The sequence below is a fragment of the Nelusetta ayraudi genome, unplaced genomic scaffold (assembly GCF_046127955.1).
Source record: "Nelusetta ayraudi isolate G7.1 ecotype Tasmania unplaced genomic scaffold, CSIRO-AGI_Nayr_v1 ptg000190l, whole genome shotgun sequence".
In the NCBI taxonomy this organism is placed as follows: domain Eukaryota; kingdom Metazoa; phylum Chordata; class Actinopteri; order Tetraodontiformes; family Monacanthidae; genus Nelusetta; species Nelusetta ayraudi.
The window spans coordinates 455,669-477,737 of NW_027466239.1; the positions used below are offsets into that span (position 1 = coordinate 455,669).

A 22,069-nucleotide genomic window follows, 5' to 3' on the forward strand; every position below is an offset into this window, starting at 1 on the left:
TTCTCTGTCCCTCTCTCTCCCCCTCTCCCTCTCTCTCTCTTGCTCTCTCTCTGTCCCTCTCCCTCTCTCTCTCTCTGTCCCCCCCTCTCTCTCTGCCTCTCTCTCTCTCTCTGTCCCTCCCTCCCCCCTCTCCCTCTCCCTCTCTCTGTCCCCCCCTCTCTCTCTGCCTCTCTCTCTCTCTCTCTGTCCCTCTCTCTCCCTCTCTCTCCCCCTCTCTCCCTCTGTCCCTCTCTCCCTCTCCCTCTCCCCTCTCCCTCTCCCTTTCTCTCTCTGTCCCTCTCTCTCTCTCTCTCTCTCTCTCTCTCTCTCTCTCTCTCTCTCTCTCTCTCGCTCTCTCTCTCTCTCTCCCTCCCTCTCTCTGCCTCTCCCTCTCTCTGCCCCCTGTCGACCCCACAGAGTGAATTGCTGCTGCGAGCTGCTGGGCTGCTGGGCCGCGAGCTCCACACTCTGCCGCGTCCTCATTAACACATCTACACAGCTGAGGAGCACAAATATCACACCAAAATACTTATAGACACGCTGCTAATGGAAACAGTGGCACCAGCAAGCAACACTGCTGTGAACACTTCACACTGCCACTAAGAGAACAGACACTAACCCAGCGCTTCCTGAAATACACCTTCTACTGCCCTGCTCCGCTGCGTCGCACCGCTCTTCTCATTAAACACCGACAGACGTTAAAATAAATCCTATTCAACCGTCCGTATCATTGGGTCAATATTCCATTGGTTTGGATTCAATTTGCTCTTTTAAAGAAGCATTGGTGTTTAGATACCAGATGTTAAACCAATGAGTCAGGAACTCATTGTTCATTTCAACGATGACCTTTTGACTGTAAACCCTGGGCCATTCTGTCAGAGCTTGTGTTCACGGTGAAGATGCATCATCTTGTCTTCTCAGGCTTTTCCTCTGCTCTTCACCCCCCACTCACCCTCTGCTCTATACAGCTGCTTTCCTGAGCCAGCTCAGTCAGCTGCTGTCTGTGAAGGTTCTCAGTCATCCAGGTCATCTTGAGGGAGGAGGGTTGAGTTAGGGCAACTGGACTTGTTCTGTGATCTTGAAGACGTTTCGCCTCTAATCCAAGGGGCTTCTTGAGTCCAGAACTGAGCTCTCTTCCAAGGGGCTTCTTGAGTCCAGAACTGAGCTCTCTTCCAAGGGGCTTCTTGAGTCCAGAACTGAGCTCTCTTCCAAGGGGCTTCTTCAGTCCAGAACTGAGCTCTCTTCCAAGGGGCTTCTTCAGTCCAGAACTGAGCTCTCATCCAAGGGGCTTCTTCAGCCGCTTGGATGAGAGGCAAAACATCTTCAAGACCACAGAACAAGTCCAGTTGCCCTGACTCTCAACCCTTCTACTTAAAGTCAGCTGCTATTCCCTCAACCAGCTGTGACTCCAGCGTGAAGTTCTTTGAACGACAGTGTCTGGCCTGCACGGTGGGTCAGACAACCCTGCGAGTGCCCAGGACATCACACAGTGCGGCAACTGTATGCTCAAACAGTTAGGTAGCCACTGGCTGGTTATTACTGTATACCAATACTGGCAAGAACTGCGTTCTGTATTGCTCTCACTGGTTATTTCCATTAATGTTACTGGACTATTTCATCCACACGTACACTAGCAGTCCAAGGGTTGGCCACACCTGTCTCTTCTCTATCTTGACTGCTGTAGATACACAATGAAGACATCAAATATATGAGCAAGATATGTGGAAAACTCTTCAATACCTGCGGAGGTATTTCACACTTTTTTGTTTCATACATATTCATTATGTGTTCACTCATAGTTTTGACGCCTTTAACGAAAATCTACAGTCTAAATATTATTATGAAAGAAGAACCATTAAATCAGAAGAGTGTGGCCACACTTTTGACTGGAGTGTGGATTAAAGTGCTTTACATTGGAGCCAAATTAGAATTTTGCAACTAAAGAATCCCAAGGCATCAACAAGCATCATGAAATGAAACCTAAGATCTGAAGCCGCTTGCCCTGGTCGGGTATTTCTATCAATTATGAATGAAAATGGATTGCGTCTCCGTTGCATCAACAGTCACCGACAAACTTGCTCAAATTCCAATTCAACCCAATGATGATACACCGTCACACTCACAGTCATTACTGGGAGGTGATAGCAGGCAGCCACCGCCCCGGGCTCCTCACCACAACACAATGAAGAGGCTGTTTGAAAAGAAAGCAACTGGGACCCCTCTTTCAAACAGAGTGCCAGCAGTTTCAGGACCACTGCCACTGTCAAGCAAGAGGCACAGCAGCAACACTTCTGTGGATACTAGAAGAACCTGCTGGGTGCAAACTGGGTCTCAAGTACTCAAGGGAAACTAACAGATCCAACGGGCGGCTCACTGATGCTCACAATGACTCACCTCAGGAGTTACTGAGGAGTTGCTCCAGCTTGGCTGGACGGAACCCAGCAAGACGCGTTTCAGCTTCTCACACTAATTATTATTACACATCAAAGGTCCAGTGTGTACTAGTTGGAGACATTTAGGAAGAAACAGCAACATCAAGTGGTTACAGTTTAGATCGCGGTGCTCTTTCACTCATGTGCCCCTTAGGGACTCTGTACCATCCCTCTCCTGAGCAAGCCAGTGAACTACGGTGGCCTGCCCATCTAAACCTGGATACCTCGTCCATATATATAGATTTTATTTCATGACCTTGCATATTTAAGAACACTTGAAAGTACGGATCGTATAAGTGAACAACAACATTGCTGTAGTTATTGAAGAAATGTTCAAGTTGAGGGAAGCTAAACATCATTGCAGGGGGTTGCAGATGTTTTCAGCAGGTGCAGCGAGAACGAAGGTGAAATACAGATGTGTGTCAGTGTTGGGAGTCAAACTGTGTCATTCTCTTTTGGAATTTCAAAAGACTTTAAAGCGTAAAATGAAAGACTGTCTGGAAAGGTCAATGTAACTGTATAAATGTGGAAGAAAGTGCATTTGTTTTCCTCATTATAAATGTTCTTGGTTATCCGTGATCGTTTACGTTCATGGAAGGCTCAGAATAGGCAGAACGAAGTCTCGGCCTCCAGCCGGCTCATATCCTGATCGTTTATGTCAAATACATACTGTATATGTACACTGTATTCTACAATTCTAAAGGTAGGAAAACTAAATTATTTTCATTGTATTGTGATTATACACTTTTAATAAAAATCAATCTATTCACAAAGCACTTATTTATAAACAAATTCTAAATAATAAAAATGATGTATGTCTTCATAGACTCTATGTTAAGGTTTAACGAATAAAAAACGTGTACATTAAGCCCTTTAAAGCTGCACATTAAAGAAAGAGCCAGAATCTTCTCATCAGTCGTTGCCACTGTTCAGCCACTAAACTCACAGCTCTGTGTTTGCCGGCATGCAGAGAATAAATCAGGTCACAGCAATCAGGTGGTGCTTCACACATCTTTTGCCTTTCCACATTATTTATGGAGCGTTTAATGCGCTACCATATGGCACTATATGAGTGATCAGTGCGAGCATATGGATGGGAGACAATGGGCACCAGTGGCGCGGCTCCTACCTTGCCAATGTACTGGTAATCGTTGCCTGTGTACTCCTCCTGCAGGAAGAACTGGTTCCACATCCAGCCCCTGCGCACTCTCTTCAGCAGCCTGGCACCGCTGGCCGCCTCCCCGGCTCCCTCCACGCCGTCCGCCTCCGTCCTCTGTCCACGCAGCGACAAAGCATCCAGGGGGCGCCCCAGGCAGGCCACGCAAGCCGCCACGGCCAGTAAGATAGTCCTCATATCTCCGAGCAGAACGAGGGTTCAGGATGTGAACGCCGCAGAAGGTTTTATCTTCCTAGTTGGACCAAGCTGAGTTTGTCGTGGAGTCTATCAGTCATAGTCCGTGGGGTTTTCACCTGCTGGGCCAAGGACCTGCGAGGGAACAGAGAACAGCAATGAGGACATGCGGGCGGGGGTTGAGGAACGGCGGTGACCTTCAGATCGTTTTAACTGCAACAGCACAACACCGACCGAAGCTCTTCCGGGTCCCTCTGGTTTGGGATTTAGCACTTTGCAAATACGGCTGACTGTCTTCCGAGTTCTGTGGGTTGTATTCGCACATGTCAGTCTGCTTATATACTGTGCAGTGGATGCAAGCAGCTTCTGCCCTTTCATCTCAGATTGCTGCTTTGTCTGCCACAGAAGCAGACAGCAACACTCCCATCAAAACAAAAGTCTTTTTTTTTTTTTTTTTTTACAGCAATGCAATTTAACTATGCTGTGCGGTGGGGCCAATCCGCTTCTACAGCCAGGCTACTGCTCGTTAGTGGGTATGCTAACAATGAATTGATTATTGATTAAGCGTCAATTAAGAATTTAATCAATTCAATTAGTCAAATTTTTTTGTTGTTGTTGAGCAATTCAGTAGATACTGTGATGGCTACAATATACTTGACCCATTAGGAGTCAACTAAAAGGCAGAGGATCAATGTTTAGGCTGTTTTTTTCTGTTCTCCAATGTAAAACTGGGTCACATTGGACCCTCAACATTATTGAAGGCTGAAATAAAGTCTTCCTCACACATTTTTCATTGTGAAGTTTAGGTTCTGAGGAAAAATTGCCGCTTGTCGATGAACTGTGAATCGATCAGGTCGATCAACGGTTAATGAAGGAATCGATCATTTGCATCCCTACGTTCCTGACAACACTTTTGCTGTCAAAGAGTTTGGAGTTGATCAAAGCACCATCAGCGTTCTGCAGGCCCAGACGGCCAGATTAGTTTGTGTCAATACAAATATCAGCAGTTGATCTGTGATGCACAATGACAGTGGGGCCGAGTCAACCGGCACAAACTGCATCTCTTTCTTTTGTACAATGTGCTGCTCTCAGGATTAACAGCACAGCAATGCATCTATTCACCCCCCCCCCCATCTGCAGCCCACTGCATGTTGTTGTTTTGCTATTTTTCTGCACATTCTCATGTTGAGTCTAATAAGGTATCTCACTCAGTGTGTCTCCAACTGCCATCCAGCTGGCAGTGCACAGGAGGCTGCCATGTGTTTCAAGGGGAACAAACACTGGAAAAAAATCCAAGAAGCTATTTGACAACTTGACAGTAAACTACACTTGGTGGTTGGTTTCAGTGGCAGTCATTGAACACCAGCCCAACAAAAGCAGCCAGCTGTGCCATACGACTGGAGTGTGTAGATTGAAGTGATAAAGCACTGGAGGCACCACCTGCACCACATGCACCACATGCACCACAGTGTTCGTACCAAGCTGGGCGTCAGCGATAGCGGCTCCACCACCATCACCACCACCACCACCACCACTACCCCCACCACCATCACCACCACCACCACCACTACCACTACCACTGCATTGATCACAGCCGCTTCATCTTGAGGGTGGGCTGCTTGTATTGCTTTGATTGAACGGTATTTTCCTCCTGTTTTTACTGATTGAACAATCTTATTGGTATACGTTATGGACCCATGACGAGCTACTGTTTAGGACAGGGGTGTCAAACTCTGGCCCGCGGGCCAAAATGTCAAACTGGGACAAAGCCTCGGTCCAACATTGATATTTATTGAACAAACTCTTCCTCCAGACTGAAACACTGAACCTTTTTCTATGGAGCCCAACAGGTTGTGTGTCAACCTGAATACGGACCAAGCAAAGCTATCATACTGTACAATAAATAACTGCATTTTCCACACATGCAAAATACAATTTCAAATAAAAGAGATCTCATCAAAATTAATAAAATGCCAATAAAAACAATACGGCTCTTTTTTATTTGCAGCCTTCTGATTGAAATTTCAACACTAAGTTTTTTTTTCCACGAGGCAAACAAAACATTTTAAAATAAAGACAACAATGAACGAGTGAAGTCATTATAACTGCATCCTTCAATCAACGTCCTGATTGACATGCCCAAATACCAGCAGAGCATTCTGGGATTTGTAGTATTGGTGTGATATATAACAGAGGCGGGCCAGCAGCTCTACTGGTGATCTAATATGGCCTCCTAAGGGGGCCAAATATTTGGCCCGCGGGCCAGAGTTTGACCCCCGTGGCTTCGGGTCTTGTGAGTGTTGGTGACTCCGCTCTTGGACCTCAGCATCCTGCTACTGGAGAGACCCTGGACAGCAGCAGCACTGTGTGTGAAGCACTCATCATTGGCCAGTGGCCACCCCACTGTTTTCTCAACCTTCACCTTTTGTACCACACCTACACACTTTTCCTACACTTGTTCCAAATGGTCTTGAGCAGCTTTACACAACACCTTTATATACCTTCGCTTATTCAAAAAAAAAAACAAAAAAAAAAAACAAAACATGATAAATCTCCTCTGTGCTGTGAAGTACACAACGTGCTACCCGGCGGTTGTGCTTTACAAAACGCAAGGTCTTTGAAAATGTGTCCCGGCCCATTCTCCCTGCACGCACAAATGAAACATTCCTCTCAAAAAACAATTTTAGGCCACTGACTTAATGGGTCTTGCTATGTTAAAAAGCAGGACAAAAAATATTAATAAAAAAAAAAAAAAATGAAATAAAAGTCTTTGTGCGCTTCGAAATGGCCGTGGATCAATAAATCAATGCCCATTCAGAGCAAAGGAAGGACGGCAGCCCGTGCAGCAATTACAACACTGAACACAACACACAAAAGCTAATGTGCTCTTATCTCCATGTATTGAGCTCTGACAGCAGCAAGCAAAAATTATACACTTAGTATACGCACTACTTTCCATATAGATGTAAACAATTACTTTAATATAAATGTTCTGCTTTGCGCCATCAGCGGTGGCAATCATGAAGAGTTTGCCAGCCGGACCCATCGCTTCTATTTATTTGTTCAATGTTATGGAAAATGGAGCGCGGCTGCAAGAAGAGCCTTGTCGTTGATAATGTTCTCTTCAATATCTCCATAATCATCACAATGTTTCGGAATTGCACAACTGCGTCAGAGAGGCGAAGCCCTGAACTCACTCTGCAAATTCAGATTTCAGCCAAATGAGCTGCTATGTTATGCCAGAGTCAGCGGTACAGTGAAAGTGATGACTGGTGGATGTAATTATGATCGTCTGCCAAGCCTATTCCACTGCGCTGTATCATTTGTCTCTCTTTTATTACGTACCATTATCACAACAGCCAGAACGAAGCGTCTCCGCCTCAGATTGAATTAGTTTGGAGCCAAACTGCTTTGATTTCATTAGCTGCACCCCATCATAACGTTGCACTCTTTGCACCGCAGCGTCTTCTCTTGGTGTATCTCAGATCTCTGTGTGTATGTTTGCTTCAACACCTTTTTGCAACCACAGATGCACACGCATGCTATGGAGGCAGCAACAGTGAGCAAACTGCCTGGGTGTTGCCTCTTTATCGGCGACCATCCTCCTGTGTGAAAAGGCTGCGCCTCAGTGCTCAGCTGATTCGGTCACGTGACCCCGTACGTCACGTGACATGTCAATTAGAGATGGGCGATATGGACTAAAAGGTTTTGTCTGGCATTTATTGCGATAACGATAAAAGTGATGATAAAAAATATATAAAACAATTTAACTCCATGTTTTGGATTTTTTTTTGAAACCGCACTCGAGAAAAAAAACAAACGCGTTTACACGAAGCCGGACTAAAAAAAAAAAAAAAGAGAAGAAAATCCCGTTTACACGGATACGCTGGAAACGACTGAAAATGATGTAGTACCTATGCCCGGCCTGGTGTGGCGCCGCAAGTTTATTCCTTGAAGGCAGAAGAAGAAGAAGAAGAAGAACGCCGTGTTTGCGGAAGCAGCAGCTCGCTAACAACATTAGCACCACAGAGAACAGAAAGGAAGATCGCTCTTGAAAAGACGGTGTGGAGAAACGACAGAGTTCAGCGTCTGCTTCCAGTAACTTTACAACACAAAGCCTGAAAAGGTTCCGTGCTAAAAAATGGACTCGGAGTTGTGTCAGTAAAAGTTCCTGTCTCAACATCCCGGTGCGCCGACCCCCCCCAAAGAAAATAAATAAAAAGTAAAACCGGATGTTTGCGAATCGTTTCCGTGGTGTTTATTATGTCACTTTGCACACCATCCACGATGGATTATCTAGCACGGTGGCTACGCTATCAGCCCCGTGCTTGTTACTGTGCAACACACAAGCTGCCGGCTGCCAGCAGCTAGTGCGTTGCGCACGTAATGACGTCATCAACACGAGTTTATCGTTCTTACCGCGGTTAAAAAAAAAAAAAAAAAAAAAAAAGCCGATATATCGCCCATCCCTCGTGTCAATGTGGAAAAAGTGTTTCCATGACACTTTTGCAATACTCCTCTATAAGTATCCGTGTGGAAACCCACCTGATGACAGCATCAAAACCTTTCAGTCATATCTGAGAGGTTTCTCCAAGCTGAGCTTTAGTTTCCATCACCAGCTTTTATTATGGCCATGTTTAGGTTTTGCGCAGTTCCAGGGGTGCTGGAGACACAGCTACGCTCACTTTCCACTGAAAGCAACACACGACTGCCACTCATCAGCCTGCACAAAGCAGTGCCAGTCATCAACATGAACCCACCCCCTCGCATCACTTTACCATAATATCCTATGTCAATACACCTGCTGTACTTCCAATGCGACTGTGTAGTCAGTTACACTCTGCACTCTGCACTGTCAACATAGCAGTTGGAACAACTGCAAACATGGCTACACGGTTAAATTCTGGTGCTGGTTTTTGGCCAACGACTGACTAACTATCCACCGGGCGTGGTCGCTGATTTCCCAGGGTGCTTTGCTCTTTATTCGCCCTCCGTGCTGCGGTCGACCCACTAAATTGGCGTTTTATGCAAAGGCTTTAATTTAATCAGCAGAACAGCACACGGGAGAGCGGAGTGATTCGGACCGGATGCCTTCACTGGAGTTTTTAACAAGCCTCGCCGCTCCATTATAACGTGCTGAACAGACGCCTGGGCCTTCAACTCTGGCTGTTCCAGGGAGTTCTGCCTCGTGTGCATCTGAGTGTGTGTCAAGTCACCAGTGTGTTTTTTAAAAGCACTGCAGCAGTGCCCCTGAGTCTCAGCCTTCACCGACGGCACTAGCACCACGCCACATGTGCTCAGGCTGCTCAGAGCTTTTTTTTCAAATTCCAATCCTTTTTTTGCACATGAACCTTCTGACACACAGAGACCTTTGACATCTTCAATTTTTTTTCCATTATCTTGATTCTTGTGTAAAGGGTTGTAGAGCTTAGGCGCTACATTTTCATCAGCAGATGTGTCCGTCAGAAGCAGCTGAAAAGGAAACCTTGACATAGGTTCAATCAAAATAAAATTTCCTTTGTCATAATTTCCCATCAGGAGAAAGATTCAGAGAAAAATAACTTCAGTTCCTGAACATTTTATAGCGCTGCACCACTTTTCTTTGCCAGCATCCCTTTGGTTTTCAACATTTTGGTGGGGACGATGTATAAAATGATTTTGACGACTTTGTTCATTGCCACTACCAATCCTCATTACGTCAGACACACATTATAATACATCCAAGTCTATTGCAAGGGGCAGAATTAGTTTTTACCAATTACTGTCCAGGTCTCAAGAGTTGACATTCCTCAATACTTGTAAAAACTTCTAAATCTATGATTTCTTTTCTTCCTCCTCATTGTAAAAGCAGTCACATATGTAAAATAGTGAGAGCAAATGCCTGGAAAATGCCTCGTGTGGCAGCATCATGTATTGGGGCTGGTAAGCAGCAACAGGAACTGGAGCTCTTCATAAAATAGAGGCCATCATTAGGAAAGGAAACACTGGAAATATTAAGACAACATCTCAAGACATCAGCCAAGAAACTAAAACTTGGCCACACATGGACACAGAGACCAAGCATACTGCCAAAGTAGTTAAGAAGTGCCTTGAGGACATCAAAGTCAATGTTCTGGAGTGGACATCACAAAAACCCCTGATCTGAATCCCAGGGACAATTTGTGTGTGGACCTGAAAAGGCGAGCGCTAGCGAGGCAGCCGACAAACCTCCGTGACACCAGCTCCAGAGCAGCATCCCAGCAGAGCACTGTGAGGAACAAGCCGCTGCAGGGCGAGCTACTGCAGGGCGAGCTACTGCATGGCGAGCTACTGCATGGCTAGCTACTGAAAATATGTGAAATGAGTTGAAATGGTTGAGAAACTCAACCAACCACCCAACAGTATCCAGTTTATCCTCTGTTGCAGCTGAAAATTCACTCTTACGATGAGGTGAAAATGCTGCCTGGCCACAATTTGGTTCATTTCTGAGGAAGTGGTGAACTTTCTTTGGGTTCAATAGAAATGTGACTCTCCTTTAGGCCTGACAGTACTCAGTGTGAAGGCTGCTGGGCCTAAAACAACCATCCTGAAACTGCCAGATGGGGCAGGGAACCAGAAAATAGGACAATCCCACTTACATCAGTAGTACAACTGGATATTAAATGCAATTATGGCAACAATAAGGCATTTAAGATGACACAACATCTAAAACCTTCAGAATAAAAGCCTTCCAGCAAGCTAAAAACAGCAGGTAGAATCTCTGTAAGCTCCTAATGCTCCACGCCGGTGCTGCAGCGACAAACTGAAGCCGACTCATCTGGGCCGTTCACCTCAGTCAGTGGGAGGATCACATGGCACTGACCACTGCATCTCAGAACCAGTACCAGAGCCCGACTCGGTTCAGACCAGAAGACGAGACGCTTGCTCTCCCTCCATTGTCTGTAGTGTACAAACAGTGATAAATGTTCCTGACCTTCAGGTGACAATCACACCATCTCTTCAGCTCCCCCCTCTCCTGATGCTTGGCTGTGTGTGTGTGTGTGTGTGTGTGTGTGTGTGTCTTTGGAGTGCCTGCGCATGTGTTGCCACCTTGCAGACAGCCACCCAGACCTCTGACAACTCCCAGGGGACCAATTAGAGGTGAAAAAGGAGAATGTCAGCCACTGAGCAGTGTGTGTGTGTGTGTGTGTGTGTGTGTGTGTGTGCGTGCAGCAGTGTGTGTGTGCGTGCAGCAGTGTGTGTGTGCAGCAATGTGTGTGTGTGTGTGTAAGAGAGAATGGCATGTACAAACCCAGCCACCCCTTTCCATCAGAATAGACCGAGTGAAGGCAACCAACAGCATCCACCTCACACACACACACACACACACACACACACACACACACACACACACACACACACACAGAGCCGTCATGCAGTCCACTCCCCAGTCCTTGGGAGTGTGAAGTGTCATTATGAATAAACCATAGACGAGGAGGAGAGTCTGCACCTTCACTTTAGAAGCTTGGATTGAAGTCTTGAAAAAACTTCACTTCCCACCAAACTTTGCTGTGATTTGCATGAATCATTCTCTTTCATATGAAACGCACTCTTGTGCCGCAGCGTTAATCCCAGCAGGTCCGACTGCAACCCAGTTTGAGGGTCACTCGGATGTAAACACCACCACTGTCCCGAGATTTAACTTGGAGCATTTTGTTTTGATAGGACTTGACGTTCTTCCTCTCTTCTCCTCTGACGACTGTTGGCACAAACAGACAGCGAAAGGAGGAGTGGCATAATAAACTCGTTTTTTTTTTAACTATTTATAAAATTTTGAACAAGCTCTGGAAAACGGAGCAAAAATAAGCATTAATAAAATTTGAATAAAAAGCATTGGAAAGGAATAATGGTATCTGGCTTTTGTGAACAAGAGGATTCACAAAGGAAAGAACACAATCACATTTCAGCTGCCGGGGGCCAAAACAGCCACGAACAAAACTGCAGCTGGAGTGCCAATCAGAGAGGCTCACAGACTGATGATGTCACTCTGGAAAGACAACATGACAAGAATTGAATTTCTGCATTGTTGTACATCCACAACTAGTTCACCTTTATGTTATGTATGAAGGTATTGTGTGATTGCTGGGACTTCTCCATGGTGTTTTTGGCCAAGTCCGGACCAGCAAGTGTGAGCTATCGAGAACAAGGGAAGGAACTGTTCCGGGTTATTGATTTCTATCTTTGTTTTGTGACTTCTTCCAAAAAAGCAGCAAAAAAAAAAGGCAAATTCAGTTCTTGAAAAATCTCACAGTGCTTTTTATTTGTCTTGCTTCTAAATGAACAGTGAGGTCTCAGAAACTGGCAGATGTGGCTACTGGGCGATGGTTTAGGATCTTCATTGATCACTAATATTAGTGAACACAAGCACAACAAGCGCACAATGCTGCCTTTAAATAACAAAGCAACTTTGTATAATTCTGTATTGACCGTCACACGTTGGTGAAAGTCAATGTGGAAAACGATGTTTCTAAACTCAATCATCGATGAATTCATTGAGCTGCTGATTGACCTGATCGATCCATTAATGATTCATTGATAAGCTGTGATTTTTTTTTCCTCAGAACATAAATTTTACAATAAAAAAATGTGTAAGGAACCCTTCAATTCAACCCTTCAATAATGTTTAGGTCCAATGTGAGCCATTGTTACATTAGAGACCAGCAAAAACACCCTCAGCCTTCATCCCCTGGCTTTAAGTTGACTTCTCATGGCAATGAAAAAAATGATCAATTCATTTTGACTAATTTAATTAAATCTAATTTAAATGTCTCCACAAACACGCTGCCCAAGTGAACAAAGCGTGCGCTGAGTGAACAAACGGGGGTCCTGGGAGACGGCCGGCCGTGGCCAAAATAAAAATCGGCCAAAATAAAAGCACATTAAGTCGAATAATAACAGCAAAACTGGAGGTCAGCGGGGAAAACTCGAAGCGGCACAAAACAGGCAGTAATGGCTCATATCATATCAGCGAGGAGAGCGGCAGCAGCGGCAGCAGCAGCAGCACCAGCAGCAGCAGCAGCAGTAGTAGCAGCAGTAGCAGCAGCAGCAGCAGCAGCAGCAGCAGCAGCTCTGGTTTTCCTCGCTGAAGGAATGTTTCACAGCAATCGTTTCATCCCAGCGACTTCGGTGCACTCGGCTGCTTCCCGTCCTGCCGTACGGTTTGCTGCTTCTTTCTGTCATCATGTGCCAGTGTTTACAAAGCACAGCCGGCCGTCACGTTTGGTTTTGTAAAGGACAACTTTGTTGCGTGGGAAGTGGAGTGCGGCGCTGCCAGGCCCCACGTCCGCACGTCCGAGTGCCGGGGTCTTTTGGAAGTCACATCAGTTAACTCTCTCTCTCTCTCTCTCTCTCTCTCTCTCTCTCCTTCAGCCGCTATAATGTAAAGATGCCACATGTACAGGCAGCGCTACTCTCTGTGTGACTCCTGCATCTATTCGCGTTGCAACTAACCATTATTTTTGTTATCGACGGCTCTATCAATTTTTTTTTTCATCTTTTTTCTATTTTCTTCTGTTTTTTGTGTTGAGGCATCTGTCTAGCTTTGCCGCCTTAATGCCTTGAATCTTCACTCCTGTGTTTTACTGGTGTACTCTGTGACAGCAGACGTTTCGAAACAAATATATCAGAATAATGTCACACACAGCCTTTATTTTCCGTGACATGGTTTTTATGTTTTTCAATGTAAAACATCACAGGTATATTAACTCCTGATTTAAAGGTTATATGCAATGGTTGTCACAGTTAAATGTCGTAAACAGATTTCTTACAACTTAAATATCCATTTGATGAGCCCTAACTAACACAGCCGAGTGTTCCAGTATTGACGGGGGCTGTGATGGACTAACTGCTGCTGTGAAGTAGCGTTGAGCTCAGTGAGCTATCGCTCTGATGATCATTTCAACAATATCCACCAAAAATCTCTCCTTTTTGTACTCATCTCTGCGGTGCGTGACGATGCAGCACCTCCTGTTAGCATTCAGGTGTTTCTACCATGGAACGCTCGCTGAGCTTCACAGAGTTTGCGCCTGATGTGTTTCACGGCTTCACTTTCGATGAAACATTGCGAACTTTTCAGAAACTTTGGGTCGGACTTTTCGAGCCTTTTCAGAAAAGAAGTCGTTCTTCTTCTTCTCTGTTTTTTTTTTTTTTTTTTTTTGGCAGGATGTCAAACTGAAATGACACTGCCACCCTCAGCGCTGAGTCAGTACTGCACTGCAGGTACAAGTGAGCACGTAGCGGGCCGCAGTGCGATTCTGTCCTTCAGCAAGCAACGCTTCAGTTTTGGCATTAAGGAACTGATGGCGTCGACGTCATCGCTTCCGTCGACTGCTGGTTGCAGCCCGAGCCTCTATTAACAGCAGCAAAGCCGCTGGGGGGCAAGATAGGAAGCCTGCAAAGATGACACGGGAGCCGGCGTGCGACTCCTGGTGGAATCAGGACGCTGCGCTTTGAGGACCAGACGGCAAAGTCAAACAGTCGAAACGCTGTCAGCCGATGACATTTACCATCGCGCATGAACCAGTGACCGACAGCACGGCCGCCAAAGGGCACATTACGTCACGTTAAAGCCACGTTAGGAGGGAGCCATTACCGCCCGGGTGATGCAGCAGGGCGAGGGCGTCCGCAGCCGTTGCCAGCTGCAAGCTCCCTGATGGAAACGGGGCTCCGCTATAGATCCTCTGAGCCCCCCCCCCCGCCTGGACGTACAGCTGGCAGGCTGCGCTCCTCCGCCGACTGCTGCCAGGCATTTCTGCTCATTTAGCCCCCGCTTTAGGCCAACATGGTAGTGGCCAAGGGCGGCGTGGGAAGGAGTGTAACACTGGGTGGAGGGGGGTGGGGGGGGGCTGGGGGGGGCATGTCGGCGAGCTGGCAGATCCAGGACTGGTTTGACAAGAAATAATTACGCTGCCAAACATGTAGAAAAACCTGGGAGTTTTTCTGCTTTCCTGCTTTCAAGCTTTCAAAGGTTTCTTGGAAAGAGGTTTGTGCACTGTGACATAGCCACAGTGCACTGTGATCATTCTGTCTGTACCATCAGTGGACAACACTTTATGATGAGTGCTAACCTATTGGCTGGCTGAGGAAACCAGTGTGACAGGTGAGCATCATGTCAGTATCTAAGACTTGCCTGGAATTCTGCTGCGATGGCGGAACGCCTTTAATTGTAGCCTCATTGCTACTTCCTGCCTCCTCACTGTCTCCCTGCCTCCACTGGTCCCTCTGTTTCCGTCATAGAACCATGGAAAACACAGACTGTATGTAGTATGATCATCTTACAAGTCCTAAAGTCTTACAAGTTTCAACTTACTTTTTTTTTTTTTTTACGGCCCAGAAATAATCCCCTCACTTCTCTGTTGTGATGATGACTCTCCATGAAATCTCCATTTGAACCAACGCAATTACTCAGCTTTCAGAACACATGGGTTTTTAGTTGTTAAGCTACCCAACCAGATGAGACCACTGTGTACCTGACTGGCGACTGTGGTGTCTGAAGCTTTGGCCTTGCTCCTGCAGGCCTCTGGCCTGATAAGGCCAACAGACCTCAGTCCTGTATTAGGCTACTTCCCTTGGAAGGCTTCACCTCAACTCCCTAGCAAGACTACGTAGATAACGAGCATTCCAACTCTGGCCAGTAGCTTTCCAATCCCTTCACCTTCTGTTTCACAATTGTCTCTTTGTTCTCCTTATATGGAAATGCGCACGATGACGAGACCAGTGGGGTATAAGGAGGCGATGTTCGAACTATTCTCTGGGGAGATTGTGAGAGCTTGTGCGCATCTGGGCACACAACCTCCTCAGGCGCCTGTCTGAGGCCTGACTTCTTTGTAATAAACCTGTTTTTATACAGCTAAGCCGGTGTCCACGAGGATTCCTTCAACCTACACACTTCACTGCTGCAGCCTGAGGAATCCACCATAGGACTCTGTAATGCACTGCCCGTTATCTAAGCTAATATGAAATAGGTGAAAGCTTAACTAAACCACCACTGGAAACACTGTTAAACTCCAATACTATACTCTTATTCTGAAAAACCACCTGATGAGAGCGTCAACACCTTTCAGCCATGTTTCAGAGGTTTGTCCAAGTGGAGCTGTTCCCACCACCACTTTTTAATGACACATTTAGGTGTAGAGCAGTTCCAGGGGTCATGGGAAAACGGCTAGTGACAGCATTGTGTTGCATTTTCAAAATAAAAGCTTGCCAGTTTAATATTTATAAATCAAACGTTTCTCTACACCGCAGTATCATTTTCGGTTGGGACAAATGCCCCTGAATCTGATATGGGGTGAAGTGGTGGTGGTGGTGGTGGTGGGCGGGGCCACGCCTGTGGTTGTAGCTCAGACAAGCAAATTGAGAACAAAGCTCTCCATGTCACACGCGACTGTTGATGCGCAATCATGTGGTTTACCCAAAGCTTGGAGGAAACCACTGAAGATCCAGCGAGCAGATAAGCAACAGCCTCACTCATCTGGTTCATGCTTGACTGCAGCAGCCGTGTTTGCTGTTCTGCATTGCTTGTTTCCAGCCAGTCGCCGCACCTTTAACTCTGGACCGGCTTGTCGCAAAACGGCTCCGCTCAACAACCTCGAAACATCCTATGTACAAACGCGCACACGTGATCCACGGGCCAACACACTGCATCCTGAACCCCGAGTCTCTCGGTATCGACGCGGCCCGGCTCTGCCGAGCGGCCAGAGACCACACAGAACAGAACATCAACGCCTCACATGTCTCTTCAAATGAAGAATTTGAGCTTCAATAATCCATCGCAGCGAGCACAAAGACCTGCAACTCCTTCAGGTCCACATTAGTGTGAGAGCAGCGTGTGCTCTCATGACATTTTGTTAGAGAACAAAGGGGCTTCACAAGGAGAAGAAAGACAAACGGCATTAATGGCCACATGAAACTGTGAGAAATGTTTTTCCCAGTCCAGGATATTTACCCTCCGAGGGCAACACAAAACACTGTGCGCTGAACTCCTCTGAACTTCACCCATGAAACTCACATTCCCAACCAGAATTCCGCCGCAGCAGCAGCCTCTCTTAATGCAACCGGGGCGTATCCAATAATGTCGCCGGAATTTCTCCTGCTTCCCTGAAAACAAAACTATGAACGCAGCGGTGGCCAACGATCACAGTGAACGCGGCAGTGAGCCGAGTCCTCAAGTGATATACGAAAAAGTTCCAAAGCGAGGAGCGCGAGGGCGAATTTGAGTGAAATGCACATCAAAGCAATCTAAATGCAAATACACGCGGGCAGATGTGGCTTTTGATCATTTATTATTTCTAGTAACATGCAACTAGAAACAGAAATAAAGAACAAGGACAGTAATAATAAGTATGAAGTTATCGCATCAGAGACGGTGGACATTCATTCAGATTAAACGCTGGCGGGAATTCCAATAATCCAGCAGACCTGAACCTTACACAGTGTGGTTTCAGCTGGTGCACTTGAACCAATGTTTGTGGTATAATAGAACATAGTGGAACACAAAGCCTTTATTGTCACTATGAGGGTGGAGTGACTGCAATAGCAGCCGGTGCTAATGCCGTACAAGAGGAAACCGTGTGAGAAAATAGAGCAACAAGTCGATAACGCACAATATAAACACAACACGGATAACAAGGTTGTGCTTTTCTGAGGCTACGTACAAGTCACAGAAAAATATGGAAGATGTTCAGCCTTGATGCATGTGTGCAATTTACAGAAAGTTAGATATGGTGTTTGGTGCTTGCAGATGGATGCAAAAAAAAAATAAAGGAAATCAACTCGTATCACTCAGCGCATTACGTGCAGCAGTGGAACAGCATCCGTAGAGCAGCAGGCAAGAGCAAAGGAAGCGGCTGAGTTGACAGGCTGATCTCCACAGTGTGTGTACCAGCCCTCCTGTCGTCCTCCAGCACCACCACCCACCGCAAAGGTCTGCACGCCGTCTTTCCAGGCCACTCGATGTTTCAGCAAATCAATGAATCCTCGCGCGCCTGCTCGCCATTCCGCGGCGCAGCCGCTGACCCGGAATCACTCGGCCGGCGGCGCCACCTCGTTTTCAGGGCAAACGAGCCTATGAAAGCGCGGGACCTTCGCTCGGCGCTGCGTCCCGGCTCCGTGGCCCGGCGGTCGCTGCGAGAGCGATATTTCTAAGATTTCCACAATTGCGATTGTACTTTAGAGCAGCGGCCCGACTGACTCCAGCACCACAAGCTAAGCAGCGCTCCTGCTACGCACACAAACTTCAACCCACACTTCCCAATCTTTAGGCTGCACCTGTTGCAACAGAGACGTGGCGACGACGCGAGCGGTTCCCTGCAAACCAACGGCAGCGTTTCCATGACAGCTTCTCGCAAAATCAAAGCCACATTGCTGAAATTTCTACAATTACGATTTGCAGGCGTTGCAATTCTTCCAAAAAAATCTCCTCAAATCACGAGATTTCACTTTCGTTTGCTTGCGTTTGCTTGCCGTCCAGAATGGTTGTTACATGTTGTTGTAAAGAATATACTCTGTCTCCTCCTCCGTCCAATCATAACGCTCCATTTTCACTGGTCAGTCAACTGGTCACGTGACCCCGTACGTCACGTCCGCCAAGAAAGTGTTTCCATGAGACTTTTGCGATAGTCCTCCTCCGTATGGATCCGTGTGGAAAACCACAGCCATATGTGAGAGGTTTTTCCAAGTGGAGCTTTAGTGTCCATCACCAGCTTTTATTATGGCCATATTTAGCTTTGGGTAAATTCTAGGGGGTGATGGAAGCGCAGCTCCTATCAGCAGCACCTCCAGCTTGGAGAGCCTGCGGCTGGCGGCTCTGCTGTGGACCTTGCCGTGAATTTAGGATTTTTGGACTCTACATGCAGAAATCTATTAACTGTGTGTGTGTGTGTGTGTGTGTGTGGGGGGGGGGGGGGGGGGGGGTGAGTCAATGACCTACATAAACAGTGCCGAACGCACTCGTCCAACGGCGGTAATGCATGCAGACTGACACCAGAGCGTGGATGTGAGTGACAGGTTTAAAGTTGATCTGGGAGCGGCGGCACATCATTGCAGCGCAGGACAATGCAGCGAGGCTTTTAGCAGGGCTCTAATGCTCCACAGTGGACTGGCAGAGCGCACCGCAGGACATGGACATGGAGGGTCACGTAATCCCTGCCCCACCCCCACCCCCCCACCCCCCACCACGCTTGACCCCAACACACACATACACACAGACATGCACTTACTGGGTGACCCCTTCCCAGCAATTACAAAGTCCCGAGCGGCCTAATCCCCCCCCCCACCTCGCAACCTGAGCTGCTTTCATCTGAACAAAGGGGAGATAATAGAAGTTGAAACGTGTGTGCGTGTGTGTAGAAGAGGGAGAGATACAAGGAGAGAGGGAGAGAGAGAGAGAGAGAGTCTGGTGTGTATCCCTGGTGTGTCTCAATCTGTGGTTTGAGGTCCGGTCAGAAGGCTCCCTGTAAGGACCTCGGCTTCAGATGACCGTCACCGCGCTCATCGAGCACAATTAGTGACAGACAGTGTCGCCGCTACCAGATGGTCCCGCAGGATTTGCAATGTTATGTAATGAAGAGCGGCGGCGCCTGGTTCGGGATTGGGGGGTGGGTTGCTGGTCAGAGGGGGGGGGGGTCAGCAGGATGAGAAGACGATGATCACAGCAGCCTTCATCACAAAGCAGCAGCAGCAGCAGCAGCAGCAGCGACACCCTGACGCACCCTCGTCCACGTGGGCGGACACTTTTCAAAATGAATCATCGACTTCCATTCATTCCAGCGACGTGTGAGCTGCACGGGAGGAAGTGTTGCTCCTCCGTGTCAGAAGATGAATGCTGGAACTCCAAAGTTCAAGAGACACAACGTGAAGAGACGTCAGATAAAGTCCTTCATCCAGGGTCTGAAGTGTCGGCTCTCAATGAGCTGAAAGGGATTTGATCCCACACCCGTATGGACCTCTCTGTAGAGCTGCTTCGTAAGACTGACATCGCCCCCTAGTGTTGGGGAGGAGGACACGTTCCCGCGAATCATTCGATTTTCTCAGCCGCACGTAAACTGGGCCGAGGAGTCCCATTAAATGAGAAAACCCAATTTTGAGCTCAGGCCGATGAAGCTGCGCAGTAAATGTGGTCAGCGTGGACGCTGCCCCCTAGAGGTGGGTTTTCCCCTCTTATTACTGCCACTGTTGATTGTAAATTGCTGTCAACATTTTTAAGTGTTGCTGCCTCTTGGCCAGGGCTGCCTTGGAAAGGAGGTTTTTAATCTCAAAGGGACTTCACTGGTATATAATAATAATAATAATAATAATAATAATAATAATAATAATAAAGGCAAAATAGAATAAAAAAGTTCATAAAATGATGGTTCCTCAGTGCCCTGCCATGTTATTACACCGACCGTTTCCGCCGTGTGGATGGGTGGCTGGGTTAAGGTGAGTTGGTGGGTTGGGGTGGTGTTAGTTTCCGTTTTCTTTGTTTGAAAAGTGTTAATAAATAGAGATTAGATAGAATAGAGATTTCTTTTTCAGTTATGTATATATATATATATATGTAAACATATATATATATTTAGGTGTCCAGGTAACTCTCTGAGAGGGAAATTGAACCCATCCGCTAAACAAAAGCGAGTTCCAAAGTAAAGAGCTGTTTTCCCGGGGCTGTCTGTGCGACGCTGCGCTCACAAAGGCCTGTTTGCTTTCCTTTCTTCGGCGGCAGCATTTTATCATGAGAACGAGTGTTTTATGGCTGCCACAGAGCCCAGAAACAGCAGGAGCACGCACACACAGACCAGACAGTGCTTTTGTCACTCTTCTTTGGAATGCGGCGGGCCTATTACCATGCAAATGAGCAAACACGGGCCCTTGTAAACCACTGTGTGTTCACTGTAAGGACCTCGGCTGTCGGTGCAGAGGGTGGAAGAAAAAGATGCGGAGAGAACCGAGCCCGGCCCAAACACAGGCCCGTGGAGATCGACATCTTGGGTCTCCCCACTCTGGAGAGAGCGCCTGGTGTTCACGCTGCCTGCGTGTTCTATACATTACAATCCCCTTTCAAGCACTGGGAATCACTGCAGTTTTATCTTAATCTCTTCCACAAGGAACAAATCCAATTTGAAAGCTGTTTTCCAGCCCTGGGCAGGGAGAAAGAATCCCTTCTCCTTCCAGAAGGAACAATCAAATATTTATGTTCAGCTAGCTGCAGTTTCCAGGGCCCTCACGTCTGTGTCACATCTGAAAGTGACCACTAATAAGCAGCGTGGCCACCGCTGAGAGGCTATCAGCCTGGTCTCTATCAGCTTAGAGCAGCAGCCCGACTGACTCCAGCACCACAAGGAAATAAACACAAAGTTCAACCCAACGCTTCCAAATTCCAGGCTGCATCAGGTTTACCAGACAATACAAGTTTACCAGAATTGATGAGAATTATTATGCGCTTCACACCGTTCAATGGAAACACCTGCGAATCACAATTTGGCTTTGTCGAAACTTTCAGAAACCATGGCTTTTATTTTGCGAAAAACTGTCATGATGGAACCACAGCTGATGGAAATGAGTCAGCACCCTTCTATGGCAGCAGGTGATCTCCTCATCTCCACACAAGATGGTTATCACTCACGCAACCTCACCATCGGCAGGGGGTGTCCAAGTAGCAGCTTGTTATTGTTGTGAGGGTTTGAGAGCTTCTCAGAGCTGGGAAAACTTATGACCCTCATTATGCATCTGTGTGATCAGAGCAGCAACAGGCAGAGGGTCACTCAGCAAGCACAGGCAACTGGTGGTGTGTCTGCATGGCAGGACTGGCTGGCACATTTTGAGTTGAAGCCACCACCACCACCTCCACCTGCACCACCTCCTCCTCCTCCTGTAGAAATCAGCACGTATTCCCCTTCTGAGTTCTTGCACTTGTGAAAGTGTCACCTAAACACTGGTGGGAGCAGGCATGCAGTCACACCTCCTGCTGGCACCTTCATCAGCAAATCTTATCATTGCACTCTGACGCTGCAATAAGCAACAGCCAGCAGATGGAATGAAAGCAGCGCTGAGGGGGATGTCAATATTCCCGTGACAAGGAGTGACAGTCAGATTCTTTCAGCGGTTCTTTTAGTCGCTCACCAAAAGGAGGTTTAGCGGATAAAGTCACACATTTTTAGTTTTAAAGGTGAGGTGTGTAATATGAAGAAGAAACAGCAACATCAAGTGGTTTTTACTTTAGATTGCAGCGTCTTTCACTCCCCCCCGAGTTTGCCAGTGAGCTACGGTGGCCTGCGCACACAAACCTGGACACCTCCACCTTCGGCACCACCTT

At 47.0% G+C, this 22,069-nt stretch overlaps 1 protein-coding gene across 1 annotated transcript in view; it reads right to left on the reverse strand.

Moving 5' to 3' along the window:
* cdh6 (cadherin 6) overlaps positions 1-22,069 on the reverse strand; it is a 77,636-nt gene that overhangs the window by 46,121 nt on the left and 9,446 nt on the right. Inside the window, exon 2 of the mRNA XM_076015532.1 lies at positions 3,541-3,897. Coding sequence (XP_075871647.1) covers positions 3,541-3,765 — 225 coding nt within the window. The 5' untranslated portion in view covers positions 3,766-3,897. The remainder of the gene's footprint in view (positions 1-3,540; positions 3,898-22,069) is intronic.